Source organism: Molossus molossus, unplaced genomic scaffold, assembly GCF_014108415.1.
Source record: "Molossus molossus isolate mMolMol1 unplaced genomic scaffold, mMolMol1.p scaffold_m16_p_11, whole genome shotgun sequence".
Taxonomy (NCBI): Eukaryota; Metazoa; Chordata; class Mammalia; order Chiroptera; family Molossidae; genus Molossus; species Molossus molossus.
Window position 1 is genome coordinate 51,882,795 of NW_023425346.1, and position 17,881 is coordinate 51,900,675.

The window sequence follows — 17,881 nt, forward strand, 5'->3', positions numbered from 1 at the left end:
ATGCGGGAACTGCGCGTCCGCAAGCTCTGCCTCCACATCTGTGTCGGGGAGAGTGGAGACAGACTGACCCGGGCAGCCAAGGTCCTGGAACAGCTCACAGGCCAGACTCCTGTGTTCTCCAAAGCCAGATACACTGTCAGATCTTTTGGCATCAGGAGAAATGAAAAGATTGTTGTCCACTGCACTGTCCGTGGGGCCAAGGCAGAAGAAATCTTGGAGAAAGGTCTAAAGGTACGAGAGTATGAATTAAGAAAAAATAATTTCTCAGATACTGGAAACTTTGGATTTGGGATCCAGGAACACATCAATCTGGGGATCAAATATGACCCAAGCATTGGTATCTATGAGCTGGACTTCTATGTGGTGCTGGGTAGGCCAGGACAGGCTGCATTGGGGCCAAACACAGAATCAGCAAAGAGGAGGCCATGCGCTGGTTCCAGCAGAAGTATGATGGGATCATCCTTCCTGGCAAATAAATTCCCGTTTTTATCCAAAAGGCCAATAAAATATTTTCAGTGAAATGTAAAAAAAAAAAAAAAAGACGTTCTCTTTCACCTGATAAAAGGAGATAATGCAAGTTATAATTAAATATGTTTGGCATTCTCCAGATATTTAATTACTCAACACTTCTGTGAAAGTTTTCTTGTTTCTGAAGCTCAAAATTTGAGAAGAAATGCTAAATAAAAAAGAAAGGCTTAACTTCTATAAATTAATTTTATATATAACCAAAATGATAAAAATTATTGATATAAGTATATGTTAATAATTGTGTACTTTTTAGGTTGACTAGAAACAAACTCTTTCATGTACAAAGACACTGTATTAGTTTCCTATTGTTGCTGTAACATATACTCACAAGTTTAGTGGCTTAAAACAACACAGATTTATGATCTTATTGTTCTAGATATCGGAAGTCTGAAATGGGCCTCCTGCTTCCAGGGAATTGTGAGTATAAAAACTTTTTCCTTTATGACAGTCATTTTCATGTCTGCGTGTCTTACCATACCTCATTAAAATCAATTCTGGTGGGTTCTCTCTGGATCATGCCCACGCCTTTCTTCCCCTTTCTCAGACATGTATCTCTGTTCTCTTTCTCCTGAGATCTAAGGGTCCCTTTGAGACCAGGGAAGCAGTGGCCAGTGGCAGCTCATCCAAGGCTACCCCCCTGAACCAGCTTACCTGGCCCCCTTTTTTCTGACTTTTCAGTGAGCTAATAGCAGTCCCACCCTTGCTCACTTCTGTCACTGTGACTTTTTCTCTCAGTGAGTCCACTCTGCCCTATGTGATTCACTTCTTTCCTATAATGATTCCAGAGGGCCAGAGCAGAGCACTGCCTAAGCCTTATCCTGTTGCTTCTTTGTCCTAAGCCCTTCTTTTGTTTCACTGTCCCCAGCTTTAATAAACGTACTCTCAATATCAAAGAAAAAAAAAAAAAAGTAAGAACAAATCCTGAGTACATTTTAAAATAAGCATGTCCTTCCTAAAAGAAAACCATATGAAGAGTTAGAAGAATTCTATAGAATGTAAGCTTGATGAGAGTAGAGGTTTTATAATGTTTTATTCACTGCTTGAAGTGGAATGCTACTGTAAAAAAAATACCTGTGTGACATTTACATAGCAGGTGGGTGGTGGGTTGAATAAACCTAATGTCAGTGGGTGAAAAGATGGTAAGCCTTGAGATGCAGTGGCAAAACATTTTGCAAAACTGAGATTAATTGAGCAGCTGACCATATGTCCACTGAGCCCTGGGGGAAGGGAGTAGAAAATAGAAACTTAATAAAGGTTATTTTTAGAAGCATGTGGCAAGATACTATAAGAAAGAGAGGAGATCAGGAAAGAATCCCCTCATGGGTTCATAAGAAGCAACAGAAAGAAATAGAGTCTAAAATTTGGGGCCTTGCAGATAAAAAATTCTGACTGCTTCTAGATCTTAATAGTAAAAATTAGGTCAGAAAGGCTTTGAGCTTTTCATTTTCCTCTTCCATTCCTCTTTTTTCTTTCTCTCCCTTCCTGAACTGCTCCATCTCAAAGTCATTAGGAGATGAGAAACTAAGTGTCAACATGGTATCACTTGGACAGGGGTGTCAGATTTCAGAATTACTGTGGCCCTGTGTGTCTTCAATTCTTCCTTGTTCTGAATGAGAATGTATTTCACAGTTTTCCTGTTTTCGTTACATTACTATGGGTGTGAGTATGTCTGGGCAGATTATTTGTCTTTTTAGTTTATAGGTAACTAGACTGTAAAGAGCCATATTTGAGCCTGGCTAGTGTGGCTCACTGGTTGAGCTTTGACCCATGCACCAAGAGGTTTGATTCCTAGTCAGGGCAGGATCCTCAGTGGGAGGCATGCAGGTGGTGGCCAACTGATGTTCTCGCTCATCAATATTTATTTGAAAAAAAAAAAAGAGGCATATCTGAGCCTGATGAAGAAAACTGGACATACCTGGAGAGCCTGAATTTTCAGCTGGATATATTTACTGGGTGGCATTCTGGGTTGTCCTCTTTGGAGATAGGAAAAGTATTATCTATACAAAGGAAAAATAGTAAACAGGATATTTGGTAACTAAAAGAGCATACTGTGCCACAGGCTCACTAGATAGTCATCAATCTCTTTTTCTTCCATTGAGTCACAAGAAAACTACATATCCAAGTCTCATGACTTCTGGCCAGTTGAAACAGGTAGAAGTCATGTTCTGTTTAGAGGCCTGCCTCATTCTTTCTCTTGACCTCTTGAATGCAGTGAGGATCCAGTCCAGGACTCTTGAGAAGAGTGTGGAACAATAACTGGTAAACTATGGCCCATGGGTCATATCTAGCCCACCACAGGTTTTTGTAAAAAAAGTTTATTGGAACACAACCATGCCCATTCATTTATATGTCTTTGGCTGCTTTCATTTTATGATGGTAGCATTGAATAGTTGTTACAGTATGTCCCATAAAGCCTAAAATATTTGCTATCTGTGCCTTTACAGAAAATGTTTACAGATCCCTGCCCAAGAAAATGGTGCTACCACAAGTTGATAGGAGACAGAATCCTTGAATCAAAATATGAAAGGCTGCCTGCTTAACACCCAATTCAGGCTGTGATGTGAATAAAAGTTAAAGCTTAATTTTGTTAAGACATTGAGATCTTTGAGATATTTGTTACTAGCTAGTTATCTTCTTATTAAAACACTGCTCTCCCCAGTATTTAGAACCATATCTGGTTCATGGCAGGACCTAAACAATTATTTGTTTACAAAAGTAGTTTATTCATGGTATAACAAATGACCTAAATATAACAAAAAAAAGTAACTTAGAATTCAGAAGTCCCTGTAATCCCTCCTTGAGAAATAACCATTAAGAGTTTTGCCCGGCTGGTATGGCTCAGTGGTTGAGCATTGACCCATGCACCAAGAGGTCACTGGTTCAATACCCAGTCAGGGCACATGCCCAGATTGTGGGCCAAATCCCCAGTGTGGGGCATGCAGAAGGCGGCCAATCAATGTTCTCTCTCATCAATGTTTCTATCTTTCTCTCTCCCTCTCACTTCCTCCCTCTCTCTCAAATCAATAAAGAAAAAAAATGTAAAGAAAGAGTTTTATGTATATGATTGTAAACTTTGTAAGTATATGCTTACATACGTATATCATGTGACTTGGTATAGTGGGTTAAGATGATGGGCTCTAGCCCTGACCCATTGGGCTCAATGATTAGAGCTTCAGTCCTCGAACCAGAGGGTCTTGGGTTCCATTCTCTGTCAAGGGTATGTACCTGAGTTTCAAGTTCAGTCCTTGGCCCCGGGGTCATGCAAAAGGCAACTGATTGATGTGTCTCTCTCACATCAATGTCTCTCTTTCTCTCTCTCTCTCTCCTTCCCTCCCTTCCACTCTCTCTGTAAAAATCAATGGAAAAATATCCTTGGATTAAGAAAAAAGAAAATACAGTAATTAATAAATAATAATACAAGAATAAACTCTGTGTTTCATGTACTCACAGTTGTAAACCTACTTTTGCTCTATCTTGGATTTATGCCTTACTCTATACTTGATATGTAACAGTTTCAGAATAACAATAACATTATTATTAATATTAAACTCTTTTGTTATTGGGTTTTGTTTTTTTTTTGGTGGTACATGCCCCTAGCAGGAACCGAACCCAGGACTCTCTGGTCCACAGGCCGATGCTCAACCACTGAGCCAAACTGGCCAGGGCAATATTAAACTCTTTTAAGATTGTGCTTTCTGTCCTTAGAATATATCTCTAATAGGCAAAGAGGGCAGGAGAAATGCTAATTACTATCCTTGACATAATTCTTCACTAATGGTTAAACCATTGATTTCATATACAGTTTGGGTTGAACTGTTTTTTATTTAGAGGAAAAATAAGATATATTACTCTCACTATGTTCCAACTTTGTAAAGCAGTTTTATGAGATATAGTGACTTAGATAAAATATTTTGTTTAATAATAACTTTTATTTAATAAATATTTGATGTAGTCATCTATTCTTTTCATCTGAATGGGCTATTTTCTTCTTGGTTTCCAGAAAAATTTACTTTGACTTCAGTCAGTATTTTAACCAAGTTTTTATTTTCTTATTTGAATTTTTTTTTCTTTATTGATTTTAGATAGAGAGGAAGGAAGAGGGTGATAGAAATATCAATGAAAGAGAACATTGATTGACCGCTTTCTGCATGCCCCGCACTGGGAATTTGGCCCACAACCTGGGCATGTGCCCTGACTGGGAATCAAACCAGCGACTTCTTGGTTCATGGGTTTACATTCATCCACTGAGCCACACAAGCAGGGCTTTTTAAAAAATGGGTTTGTTGAAATAAATACAATATACCTATGATTTGGAAATCAGAAAGAAAATAGGTTAGGTCCAAAAATCCTCTTTCCAAACTGCATCTAAGTTATAGTTTGACTATAAAAATCAAGTGGAAGAGTGATACTACAGAGTCAAATTTTCATTCTATTTATTTTGACCATTGACCCATTTTTTTTAAACTCTGTTTTCTGACTTCTTTTTCTAGTGAGAAAATATGAGTGTGGGGGTTGCAGGCTGCACTAATTTTTTATTTTATGTACAGTTTTATTCATAAAAGATAGTATGTTAATTGCACTTGTAATTTTATTGAAAAGGCTTCTTCTCAGAACTACTGATTTTTTTTTATCCTCACCTAAGGACATTTTTCCATATTTTGTTCAGACAGAGTGGGAGAGAGAGAGAGGAAGAGAGAGAGAGAGAAACATCAACGTGAAAGGGACACATTGAGTGGCTGCCACCCGCATGACCAACCAGGGCCAGGGACAAACTGCAACCGAGGTACGCACCTTTAGTGGGAACCGAACCCAGGTCTCTCTGGACCGCAGGCCAATGCTCTAACTGCTGAGCCAAACCGGCCAGGGCAGAACTACTGATATTATAATAGGGAGATTATTAGAAAAATAGGGGTAGCTGAAGTTCTTCTAACCCTATTAAGTGATCTGCCAGGGGATGGGAAATGCTTCCACTTAAAATTTTTTTTTTATTATTATTCATTTTTAGAGAGAGAGAGGAAATGACAGAGAGAGAGAGAGAAACATCAATTTACTGTTTCATTATTTTATGCATTCATTGATTGTTTCTTTTTAAAATTAATTTATTTTTTTAAAACTTATCTTTATTATTGAATGTATTACAGATGTCCCTCTTTATTGCCCCCTTGACCCTCTCCTCCCCAATCCCAGACCCCTCCTTCTTTCCATCACACTATTGTCTCTGTCTATTGGTTATGCATATACGTATATACATTCTGTGGTTTCTCTCTTCCCGCCCTACCTCCTCCTTCCCTTTGAGGTTCATTAATCTAACAACCAATTTGTACTTCCTAAATCCTTCATCTTTTTCACCCAACTCCCCTCCTATTTGTCAATCAACAAAAAGTTCTCTGTATCTATGAGTCTGTTTCTGTTCTGCTTACTCATTTTGTTTGTAGATTCAATTTTTGATAGATATGTATTTGTTGCCATTTTATTGTTCATATTTTTTATCTTCTTCTTCAAGAAGACCCGTCAAGCCCAGCTGGTATGGCTCAGTGGTTGAGTGTTGACCCATGCACCAAGAGGTTACCAGTTCAATTCCTGATCAGGGCACATGCCCAGGTTGTGGGCCCGATCCTCAGTGGGGGGCATGCAGGAGGCAGCCAGTTGATGTTTTCTCTCATCGATGTATCTCTCCTCTCTCCCTCTCCCTTTTTCTTTCTCTAAAAATCAGTAGAGGAAAAAAATAAAAAAATAAAAAGAAGACCCGTCAACATTTCATATAATACTGAGTTGGTGGTGATGAACTTTTAGCTTTTTCTTGTCTGGGAAACTCTTTATATGACCATCGATTCTAAATGATAGCTTTGCAGGATAGAGTAATCTTGATTGTAGGTCATTGCTTTTCATCACTTTAAATATTTCTTGCCACTCCCTCCTGGCCTGCCAAGTTTCTTCTGAGAAATTGGCTGCATTCTTATGGGAGCTCCCTTGTAGGTAATGAACTGCTTTTCTTTTGTTGCTTTTAATGTTCTCTCTTTTTTAACCTTTGGCATTTTGATAATGATGTGTCTTGGTGTGGACCTCTTTGGGTTCATCTTGTTTGGGACTCTCTGTGCTACCAGGACTTGTATGTCTATTTCCTTCACCAAGTTAAGGAAGTTTTCTATCATTATTTTTCAAATAGGTTTTCAATTTCTTGCCCTCTCTCCCTTCCTTCTGGCACTCCCATGATGCAAATGTTGGTATGCTTGAAGTTGTCCCAGAGGCTCCTTAAACTAGCCTCATTTTTTAAAATTCTTTTTTCTTTTTGTTGTGCTGATTGGGTGTTTTTTGCTTGCTTATATTCCAAAGTGATGGTTTGCTTCTTGGCTTCACCTACTCTACTATTGATTCCCTGTAAATAATTTTTTATTTCAGTTAGTGCCTTCTTCATTTCTGACTGGTTCTTTATCATGCTCTTGAAGCCCTCACTAAGTTCATTGAGTGTCCTTATAAGCAAAGCAGTGTTTTGAACTCTGCATCTGTTAGGTTGCTTATCTTCATTTCATTTAGTTCTTTTCCTAGAGTTTTGTTCTATTCTTTCATTTTGGGACATGTTTCTTTGTCTCCTCATTTTGGCTGCCTCCCTGTGTTTGTTTCTTTGTATTAGGCAGAGCTGCTATGTCTCCTAGGATTCCTAGGGTGGCCTGTTGTAATAGGTGTCCTGTAGGGTCCAGGGGCACAGCCTCCCTGATCATCCAGCTGGGCCCTCGAGGTGCACCCCTCATGTGAACTTTACACCCTGCTGTTGTAATTGAGTCTTTTTTTTTTTTTTAATCCTCACTCGAGGATATTTTTCCATATTTTGTTCAGATAGAGTGGGAGGGAGAGAGAGAGAGAGAAGAACATCAACGTGAAAGGGATACATTGAGTGGTTGCCACCCATACGACCCAACCAGGGCCGGGGACAAACTGCAACTGAGGTACGTGCGGGAACTGAACCTAGGTCTCTCTGGACCGCAGGCCGACGCTCTAACCACTGAGAAAGCCGGCCAGGGCTGTAATTAAGTCTTTTTTTAAATTATTATTTTTAAATTTTTTTTTCTTTATTGATTTTAGAGAGAGAGGAAGTGAGAGGGAGAGAGATATAGAAACATCGATGAGAGAGAACATCGATTGGCCGCCTCCTGCACGCCCTCCATTGGGGATAGGGCCCACAACCTGGGCATGTGTCCTGACCAGGGAATTGAACCTGCGACCTCTTGGTTCATGGGTCAATGCTCAACCACTGAGCCACACCGGCCGGACTGTAATTGAGTCTTGACTGCTGTTGGCACATCAATGGGAAGATTTTACTCAGGCTGATCAGCTGCAAGGACTGGCTGTGCCCACTAACCACTGACCTCTGACTATCTTGGATGATCAGCTGTGCAGGGGCCCACTGCACAGAGCAAGACTTACTTCACCAGTGTTCTGGTACCCACTGAGTCTATTCTTTGAGTGTGTCATTTATGGAGGTGGTTGGGTGGTGGTGCTTCGATGTGGTCTGAAGCTGTCCACTGAGTGTGCTGGCTCTGGGGAAAGGTCAGCCACTGCCTGTGTTCTATCCAGGGCCACCAGGCATAAGCTTCAAATCAATCTTCAGATGGCTGCTTCTTGTGCTGGGCTTGGAGGTGCCCAGGCACAGCCAAAATGTGAACCAAGGCTGGCTACTTCTAGTGCTGGGCCTGGGGCTACTCAGCATGAGGTATGGGCCTCACTGTGGCCAAATGCTGCTTGTTTGAGAGAATTTAGGAAAATCTGAAGCATGAGCCAAAACAGACCAATCCTATGTTAAAGCCACTGGAAACAGCGTTGGTGGGCCTGAAAGTTGGATGAGGCAGGGCCCCAGGGAATTACCAGGACTGGAAAAACTGGGAGCCAGGCTGCTGGAGTCCCACATATGGCTGCTATATGTAGGCCTTGTGGGGGAAGGGCTCACCAAAAGAACAACGGCCTCTACCAGCACTTCTGTCCAGGAGAAAGCTGCTTCTCCAGTCCTCGCCCTGATGCCAAACAACTCAGTTCTTCCCTGTACATCTCCAGTGCCTTTCAAGCAGTCTCCCCCACGCTGGAGCCTGGAAGGAGCGAGTCCGAGTAAGTCTGTGTGTGGGCCCTTTAAGAGGAGCTGCCTGGGGCTCCAGAAGCCTCAGCTTCCCTCAGCCATAGTTCCCGCTAGTTTTTACAGCCAGAAGTTATGGAGAATTCTCTTTCTGGCACTGGAACCCTGAGCTGGGCGCCTGGTGTGGGATGGGGACCCCTCATTCCTCAGGGAGGACCTTCACAGCCAAGGTACCTTCCTGATTTTTATCTGCCACATGTGGGTGTGGGACCAGCCCGTCCGCCTCCGCCCCTCCTACCATTCTTGATGTGGCTTCTTTAATTTCGTAGTTGTAGGACTTCCATTCAGGACTTGATTTCAGGTGGTTCTGAAGGATGTTTGTTCTGTAGTTTAGTTGTAAGTTTGATGTGGTTGTGGGAGGAGGCGATACCATATTTACCATCTTGACCAGAAGTCCATTGATTGTTTCTTGTTTGTGCCCTGACCGGGGGTCGAACTGAACCCACAACCTTGGGGTATCTGGATGATGCTCTAACCAACAGAGCTACCTGGCCAGGGCTGCTTCCACTTTTTGTTACTTTGCTTTTTAATGACACCTGAGGCAAAAAATAGTGGTAGTACCACCTCTTCCTAATAAAGACAATTTTCGTTGCAATTTTCCACCCTTTCTTACTTTTACTTTTTCTGCCTTTTCCAGTTCTTAAAAAATGTTCTGACTACCAATAGCTCTCATGGACAAGGTTTAACTCTTTCAGAGGTTGTCTATCCCTGAAATCAGGAATTTATTCTTGGCTGGTTTTTCCATTAATTAACACAGTTGTGGAATTTTACTTCACCCACAGTACCATGCTAGTGTAGGAAAAACATGTAATTCTTTTTTTGGTAGAGGGAAGGAGAGGAGAAAGAGATATTCAAGAATGGTTCAGGGCATGGGCTCATTACAAATATGCAGGTAATGTTTAACTTTAGTTTTTCCAAGAATCCGGTTGAAGAAATGTTAGATGATTGTTCCAAGTTTTTCATATTTCCAGTGTCTCCAAATATTAATTTCAGACACCATTCCTTTGTTTAGTTTAAAAACTTGTCTTTAAAAAAATTTTTTTTCTTTATTGATTTTAGAGAGAAAGGAAGGGAGACGGAGATAGAAATAGAAACATCAATGAGAGAGAACATCGATTGGCCGCCTCCTGCATGTACCCCACTGGGGATCGGGCTGACAACCTGGGCACATGCCCTGACTGGGAATCGAACCAGCAACCTCTTGTTGCATGGGTCAATGCTCAACCACTGAGCCACACGTACTGGGCTAAAAACTTGTCTTTAGTCTTTTTTTTTTTTTAATCCTCACCCGAGGACACTTTTTCATTCTTTGTCCAGATAGAGCAGGAGAGAGAGAGAGAGAGAGAGAAACATCGACGTGAAAGGGACACATCGAGTGGCTGCCACCCGCACGACCAACCAGGGCCGGGGACAAACTGCAACTGAGGTACATGCCCCTAGCGGGAACCGAACCTGGGTCTCTCTGGACTGCAGGCCGACGCTCTAACCGCTGAGCCAAACCGGCCAGGGCATCTTTAGTCTTTACTACCATCTACTAAATTTGTTCACTGGTTCACTGACTTCCCTACAGTGTCAATACATTCCCAAGCCTCGCTGTTGTCTAGAGTGACTTCAATTTCTTTCCTTTTTTTTTTTGCATTTATGTTCAGATAGAGTAGGAGGAAGAGGGGAAGAGAGAGAGAGAGAGAGAGAGAGAAACATCGATGTGAGAGCGACACATTGACTGATTGCCACCCACATGACCCCAACAGGGGCCAGGGACAAACTGCAACTAAGGTACGTGCCCTTAGTGGGAACCGAACCCGGTACTCTCTGGACCGTGGGCTGATGCTCTAACCGCTGAGCCAGACCAGCCAGGGCTAGAGTGACTTCAATTTCTATGTGATAATCCATCCAACCCTCTAATCTTATATTCTTGTATCTCTTCATTTCTTAGAACACTTTAGCCACTCCCTTTTAAGGCCTAGATCTTGTTATCACCAAGAATTTTTCCACCTCTGAAATCTTAAATTCAAGCCACCTTCTGATTTGCCATAACATACCTGAGAAATGTCAGGCAATAACTATGGTTTAATATGGTTGTGATTCTGAAGGTGAGGTGTGAGAAAGAAAGGAATAAATTCCGAAGAAATAAATTAATGAGAATCTCAGGTTTGCTTAATTTGAAATCCCCACAGATGATTTTGATGGATATTCGATAGCATTTCTCCTGTCTTCTCTACCTGTTGTAAAATCACTGAAGGAACTGGAGTCAAGATTTCCTGAGGGCAAATCCTGATTTCATTACTTACTTGGGTGAGTTCAATCTCTCTTGTCTCGGTTTTCTCATCTATAAAATGAGGGTAGTATTTTATATTATTAAGTGAAATAAAAAATGTATAGTACTTGGAAGAAGGTCTGCCACTCAATAAATGTTAACAATTATCATCATCGCCCTGGCCAGCTTGGCTCAGCGGTTAGAGCGTCGGCCTGCGGTCTGGAGAGACCCGGGTTTGGTTCCCGCTAAGGGCATGTACCTCGGTTGCAGTTTGTCCCCGGCCCTGGTTGGTTGTGCGGGTGGCAGCCACTCGATGTGTCCCTTTCACATCGATGTTTCTCTCTCTCTCATCTTCCTCACTCTCCCTCCCACTCTATCTGAACAAAAAATAGAAAAATGTCCTCGGGTGAGGATAAAAAAAAAGCATCGGCCTGTGGTCCAGAGAGACCGGGGTTTGGTTCCTGCTAAGGGCACTTACCTCGGTTGCATTTTGTCCCTGGCCCGGGTTGGTCGTGCCGATGGCAGCCACTCGATGTGTCCCTTTCACTTCGATGTTTTTCTCTCTCTCTCTTCCTCTCTCTCTCTCTCCCACTCTAGCTGAACAAAAAATGGAAAAATCTCCTAGGGTGAAGATAAAAAACAAAACAAAACACAATTATCATCATCAACAATAATTTAGGCCAATGATTTCCAAATATATCATCTTCAGCCCAGATTTCTCAGTGCCCCAAATCATATCAACTGCCTCCTGGACATCTTTCCTTGGATGACTCTGGGCATTGCACTTATAACTAAAATATTTTTTTTCTTTGCAAATCTGCCCTTCATCTCCAAGGCATTCTATCAAATTTGTAAATGATATCACCATGTTAAGTTACTTGAATCAGAATCTAATCAACCACCCAAGCCTGCTGATTATATTGTCTCCATTTCCATTTCTACTACCATCGATCTAATTTCCTGTCATTTTCTTTTTTTCTTCTGAACTACTGCTGCAGCTTCTTAACTTATTTTCCTCTCTTTTGTCTTGCATGTCTACATTGCAAGCTGGTCTTATTACTTCCTCTGTTTAAAAACACTTTGGTGCCTACCACACCCCTCCATTTCCAACCTTATGATTTTCAGGATTAAGTCCAAATATCTTAATATATAGTTTACTACATGTGAATAGGCTGTTACTTTTCTTTCTGGCTCCTACCTCTCAAACCATCTCCTACTGTGCAGAACTTGTCATGCTTGTCTCTTTCCCTCTTGCCACTTGTCTAGGCCAGGGAAATCTCTTTCTTCTCTTTCTTTAGCTTAAAATATGGTCTGTGGAATACTAGAGGATTTGAGACCTTTTCAGACGGTCTTCAAATCAAAACTATCTTCATAATACTATTAAGACATTATTTGCTTTTTTCACTGGGTGAATATTATCACTGACCCTGCAAAAGCAATGGTTTGTTGTTGTTGTTTTTTTAATCCTCACCAGAGGACATTTTTCAACACTTGGTTGAGATAGAGTGGGAGGAAGAGAGAGAGAGAGGAATCGATGTGAAAGGGACACATCGAGTGGCTGCCACCCACACGACCCAACCAGGGCCGGGGACAAACTGCAACCGAGGTACATGCCCTTAGTGGGAACCGAACCCGGGTCTCTCCGGACCACAGGCTGATAATCTAACCGCTGAGCCAAACCGGCCAGGGCAGCAATGGTTTGTTAAACTGCTGGCATCTTAACATGAATCAAGACAGTGATACTATGATTTTCTAATCACTTGGCTGTATATCTGAAACTAATATAGAAAAATAATAAATGTAAACTGTAATCAAAAAGCTAAAAAGTAAAAAAAGAGACAGTGATACCTACTCTACTAGTATTCATTGCATTCTTCACTATAATCTCTTTGGAAAAACAAATGAACAAACTAGTTTAATCTAAGAATGTCCTAGATGAAACAGTAAGAAATTATTTACAGTAGGCTGAATAATGGCCTCCCAAAGATATCTACTTCTTAATCCCTGAAACCTGTGAATATGTTACTTTACTTGACAAAAAGGCCTTTGCAGATGTGATTAAGTTCAGGATCTTGGGATGGGTTGATTATCCTGAATTATTTGAGTAGTTTGGTGTAATCATAGATTTCTTATAAGAGGGAGATGGAGGGTCAGAATCAGAGATGTGACCACAGAAGGTGAGGAAGAGGGAGGGAAGGAGGGAAGGAGATGCTAAAAATCCAGCAGGCCCTGAAGATAGAAGGGGACAGGAACCAAAGACTTCAGGTGAAAAAGGTAAGAAAACTAATTCTTTCATAGAGCCTTCAGAAGGAATGCAGCTGTGAAGCACCTTAATTTTTGGACTTTTGACTTTCGAAACTGAGTGATAATAAATCTGTGTTGTCGTAAGCCATTAAGTTTGTGGTAATTTGTAACAGCAGCAGTAGGAAATGAAAACGTTAATTTCCCTAAATTTCAGTACTTGAGTAACATCTTTTTAGTGTTCTATGGAAAGAAATACAGACATTTCTGTGCTATAAGATGGTTATCTCTAAGAAAAATACACAAAAGATTGAGTCACAAGTTGATTTAGCCACCTTAAAAAAATGGAACATCATTTTTATGTGACAGAACAAATGACAGGTCAATAATGGTTATTCAACATAGCTATCAACAATTGAATCTACAAATAAAATGAACAAGCAGAACAGAGGCATTCTCATAGATATAGAGAACATTTTGCTGGTTACCAGACGGAAGGGGGAATGGGGGAATGGGTGAAAAAGGTGAAGGGATTAAGAAGTACAAATTGGGCCCTGGCCAGTTTGGCTCAGTGGTTAGAGCGTCGACCTGCGGTCCAGAGAGACCTGGGTTCGGTTCCCGCTAAGGGCACGTACCTCGGTTGCAGTTTGTCCCTGGCCCAGGTTGGATCGTGTGGGTAGCGGCCACTCCATATGTCCCTTTCATGTAGAAGTTTCTCTCTCTTCTCTCTCTCTCTCTCTCTCTCTCTCTCTCTCTCTCTCTCCCTCTCCCTCCCTCTCTCTCCCTCCTGCTCTATCTGAATGAAAAATGGAAAAATGTCCTCAGGTGAGGATAAAAAAAAAGTACAAATTGGTTGCTAGACTGACAAACTTCAAAGGGAAGGGGGATTGGGGGGTGGGTGGGAAGAAATAAACCAAAGAATTTATATGCATAACCAATGGACACAGACAACGGTGTGGGAAAAGGCAGGAGGGGGGTGGGAGTGGGGGGGAGGGGGTCAATGGGGGATAAATGAGGAACATCTGTAATACCTTCAACAATAAAGATTAAAAAAAAATAATGGCTATTCAAACTTGAAATACAGCAGTTTCTCAAAAAATGAATACATGAGACTAACAAACAACTAATAATATTTGTTAATGACAAAATTCAAGCTTTTACACAAAAATTAGCATTTTGGAAAACTTGTAATCATCACTGTGAGTTTGACAGTTTTTTCAGTACTTAAAGACTTTTTCTGATGAGTCTGTGAAAACAATGAATATGGTTTTTAGATATTGTATAATGAATTTTCAATATTTAGGAGATCTGTATAACTCAATGTTTTCTAAATGATCAATTCGTGATGTTACAAAATCTGCATGAGTAAAATGTCTATCTAAAGTGCAAAATAATCAATAAAATTTTAAGGTAACAAAGCACAAAAAGTTCATTGATATGGTTTCAAATTCCACATTTCAATTAAGAAACTACCACTTGTCAAGTTTGGGTGTACTATCAAAGAAAATATTCACAGTTATCTGAAAAAGCTATTAAACAGTTTTTCCCCCTCCCCCAATTATATATCTGTACAAGGCTGGGTGTTCTTTACATAAACAAATTATAACAAGTATGGCAGCAATTGAATGAAGTAGATATAACTACCCTGTTGTCTTCTATCAAGCCAGGTATTTAAAACATTAAAGGCCCTGGCCGGTTTGGCTCAGCGGTTAGAGCGTCGGCCTGCGGTCCTGAGAGACCCGGGTTCGGTTCCCGCTAAGGGCATGTACCTCGGTTGCAGTTTGTCCCCGGCCCTGGTCGGTTGTGCGGGTGGCAGCCACTCGATGTGTTCCTTTCGCATCGATGTTTCTCTCTCTCTCTCTGTTCCTCTCTCTCCCTCCCACTCTACCTGAACAAAAAATGGAAAAATGTCCTCGGGTGAGGATTAAAAAAAAAAAAATAAATAAAAAAAAATAAAACATTAAAGACATTTGCAAACCAAAAAATACTGCCATTCTTCTCACTAGGTTTTTTTTTTTTTTTTGTATTTGGAAAACATGGCCATTTTCCATAACATAAATATGTTATTTATGCACATCAAGGGCTTATTATTTTTTAAATAAATTAATACATATTTAAATTTTTTTTCAGTTTTAACTTCTAATATGTTAGATATTGATAGAAATAACACAAAAACAAAAGCTCTTTGGGGTCTTCAATAATTTTTAAAGTGTAAAGGAGTCCTGGGACCCAAATGTCTAGGAACTGCTGCTCTAGCTGATTCCTACTTACCAGTTGGATTTCAATTTAGATTTTATTTTTTTGGAAGCTTTTCATGGTCATCTGGTTGGTTGTGAATGTCCTACATGCTTTATTAATAATACCTTACTTATTATTAGCAGCTCTTCCCAGGGCCATTATATTTTATATTTTTTATGTAACAGTTTGGAGATGTAATTAACATATCATACAGTTCATGTATTTAAAATGTACACTTTTTTGTTTTTTAGAAAATGCACAGAGTTGTGCAACCATCATCACAATCTATTTTAGGGCATTTTCATCACCCCAAAAAGAAAACCTGTGCCTCTTAGTAGTCACTCTTTATTTCCTCTTGAATCCCCCAGCCTTAGTAGAAGGCTGGAGCAGTAGCCTACTAATTTATTTTCTATCTCTATAGATCTGCTTATTCTGGACATGTCATATGAATGGAATGATGCTTTATGACTGCTCCCTTCACTGAGTATGTTTTCTAGTTTTATCCACATTGTCTGGGTATTTTATTCCTTTTTATGGCCTAATGATATTCCAGTGTATGGATATACCAATTTTGTTTTTCCATTAGTCAGTTAACGGACATTTGGGTTGTTTCTACTCTTTTGCTATTATGAATAATGCTGCTGTGAATATTTGAGTACATGTTTTTGTGTGGACATATTTTATCAGTTATCTTGGGTATATATCTAGGAGTAGAATTTCTGAATCATGCTAACTTTATGTTTAACAGTTGGAGGAACTGCCAGAATGTTTTTCAAAGCATATTATATTCCCACTAAATAGTATGTGAGGGTTTAATTTCTCCATACCTTTTTCAACAGTTTTTATTATCATTAGTCTTTTTAATTATAAATCTCCTATGGATGTGAAGTGGTCTCGTCATGGTTTTAATTTGCATTTCCCTTATTGCTAATGATGTTGAGCATACAAATGTCCATTTGAAGAAATGAATATTCAGATTTTTTTGGTGAAGTTAATATTGGATTGTCTTTTTATTATTGAATTGTAATGGTTCTTAAAGTTTTTTTTTTTTTGGTTTTGTTTTGTTTTTGGTATGTGTCCCTAGCAGGAACTGAATCTGGGACTCTCTGGTCCGCGGGCTGACACTCCAACCGCTGAGCCAAACTGGCCAGGGCGTAATGGTTCTTTATGTATTCTGAATATTAGACCCTTACAGATATATTTGCAAATATGTTCTCCCTTTCTTTAGGTTGTCTTTTCACAAAAGAGACAAAAGTTTTAAATTTTGATTAAGTCCAATTTATTTTCATTTTTATTGTCACATCCAAAAGCCATCCCCTAATCCAACAGGAAAATTTATGCCTTTCTTTTCTCCTTAGAGTTTTATCATTTTAGCTCTTACATTTAGGCCTTTGATTCATTTATAAGTTAATTATTTATAAGTTCCGAGGTAGTGATCCAAATTCATTATTTGGAATGTGGATGTACAGTTGTCCAGAAACATATGTAGCAAGATTACTTTCAGTATTGAATTGTCTTGGCATTCTTTTTTTTTTTTTTTTATCCTCACTGGAGGACATTTTTCCATTTTTTGTTCAGATAGAGTGGGAGGGAGAGAGAGGAAGAGAGAGAGAAACATCGATGTGAAGGGACACATTGAGTGGCTGCCTTCCGCACAACCAACCAGGGCCAGGGACAAACTGCAACCGAGGTACGTGCCCTTAGCGGGAACCGAACCGGGTCTCTCAGTACCGCAGGCAGACGCTCCAACCGTTGAGCCAAACCGGCCAGGGTTGTCTTGGCATTCTTGTTGAAAATTAATCAATGTGTGAGAGCTTATTGATTTATTTCCAAATTTCTATTCTTTTTCATTTGCCTATATCTTTATCCTCTATGCTTATACCAGTAGGGCCATTGTATTTTAAAGAAGATATCATAAAAGGATCATTCTTTAAGTCAACGCAACGAATTCAAGGGTCGCAATTAGCTCCTCTTCCCCACCAGTTTATAACTTTTCAACAGTGTCTTTTTCTTCAGTAGCCAACAAGATTGTGTCCAATGGGATCATTTTGTTTTACTTCCCGCCCCAACCCCAAATCATGTTCAGGTGTTTGGAGGGTTGGGTGGGGGGCTGGTTAAGCAAAAATGTTAGCTCTGTGGAAAGGAGCGCTGGTGTCCAATCTAGTTTACTTCGGGAGGTTGACGAGCAAGGCCAGGAGACAATGGAAGTATCTTGGCTCAGCCTTCAGAAACACGCAAGGTGTCAGAGGGAGGAGTCTGGGCTGTCAGTACCTTCCCAAACAGTGAGGCTGGGGTCTGGGAACCTTTACCCTGGGGGATAGGCTGGGGATTGAGGAGCAGGGCCTAGTCTTCCGCGGAGCAGACAAGACTGTTGTTAATTCAGTCGCAGGACCAGTGTAAAGGAGCTCTGCGGCCCTCCCGCCACCGGGTGCCCCCCGCTCTGTCTTTCCGCCTCCCCTCTCCTCTTCTCCCCAGCCCAGCTCCCAGCGCGTAGC

At 40.5% G+C, this 17,881-nt stretch overlaps 1 protein-coding gene across 1 annotated transcript; it reads left to right on the plus strand.

The window, feature by feature from the left end:
- On the plus strand, positions 1-512 carry LOC118625540 (60S ribosomal protein L11-like). The gene is given in 2 exon segments (XM_036254582.1): positions 1-379; positions 382-512. Coding segments are annotated over 2 exon segments (474 nt in total). The 3' UTR covers positions 477-512.
- The last annotated feature ends 17,369 nt before the right edge of the window (positions 513-17,881 follow it).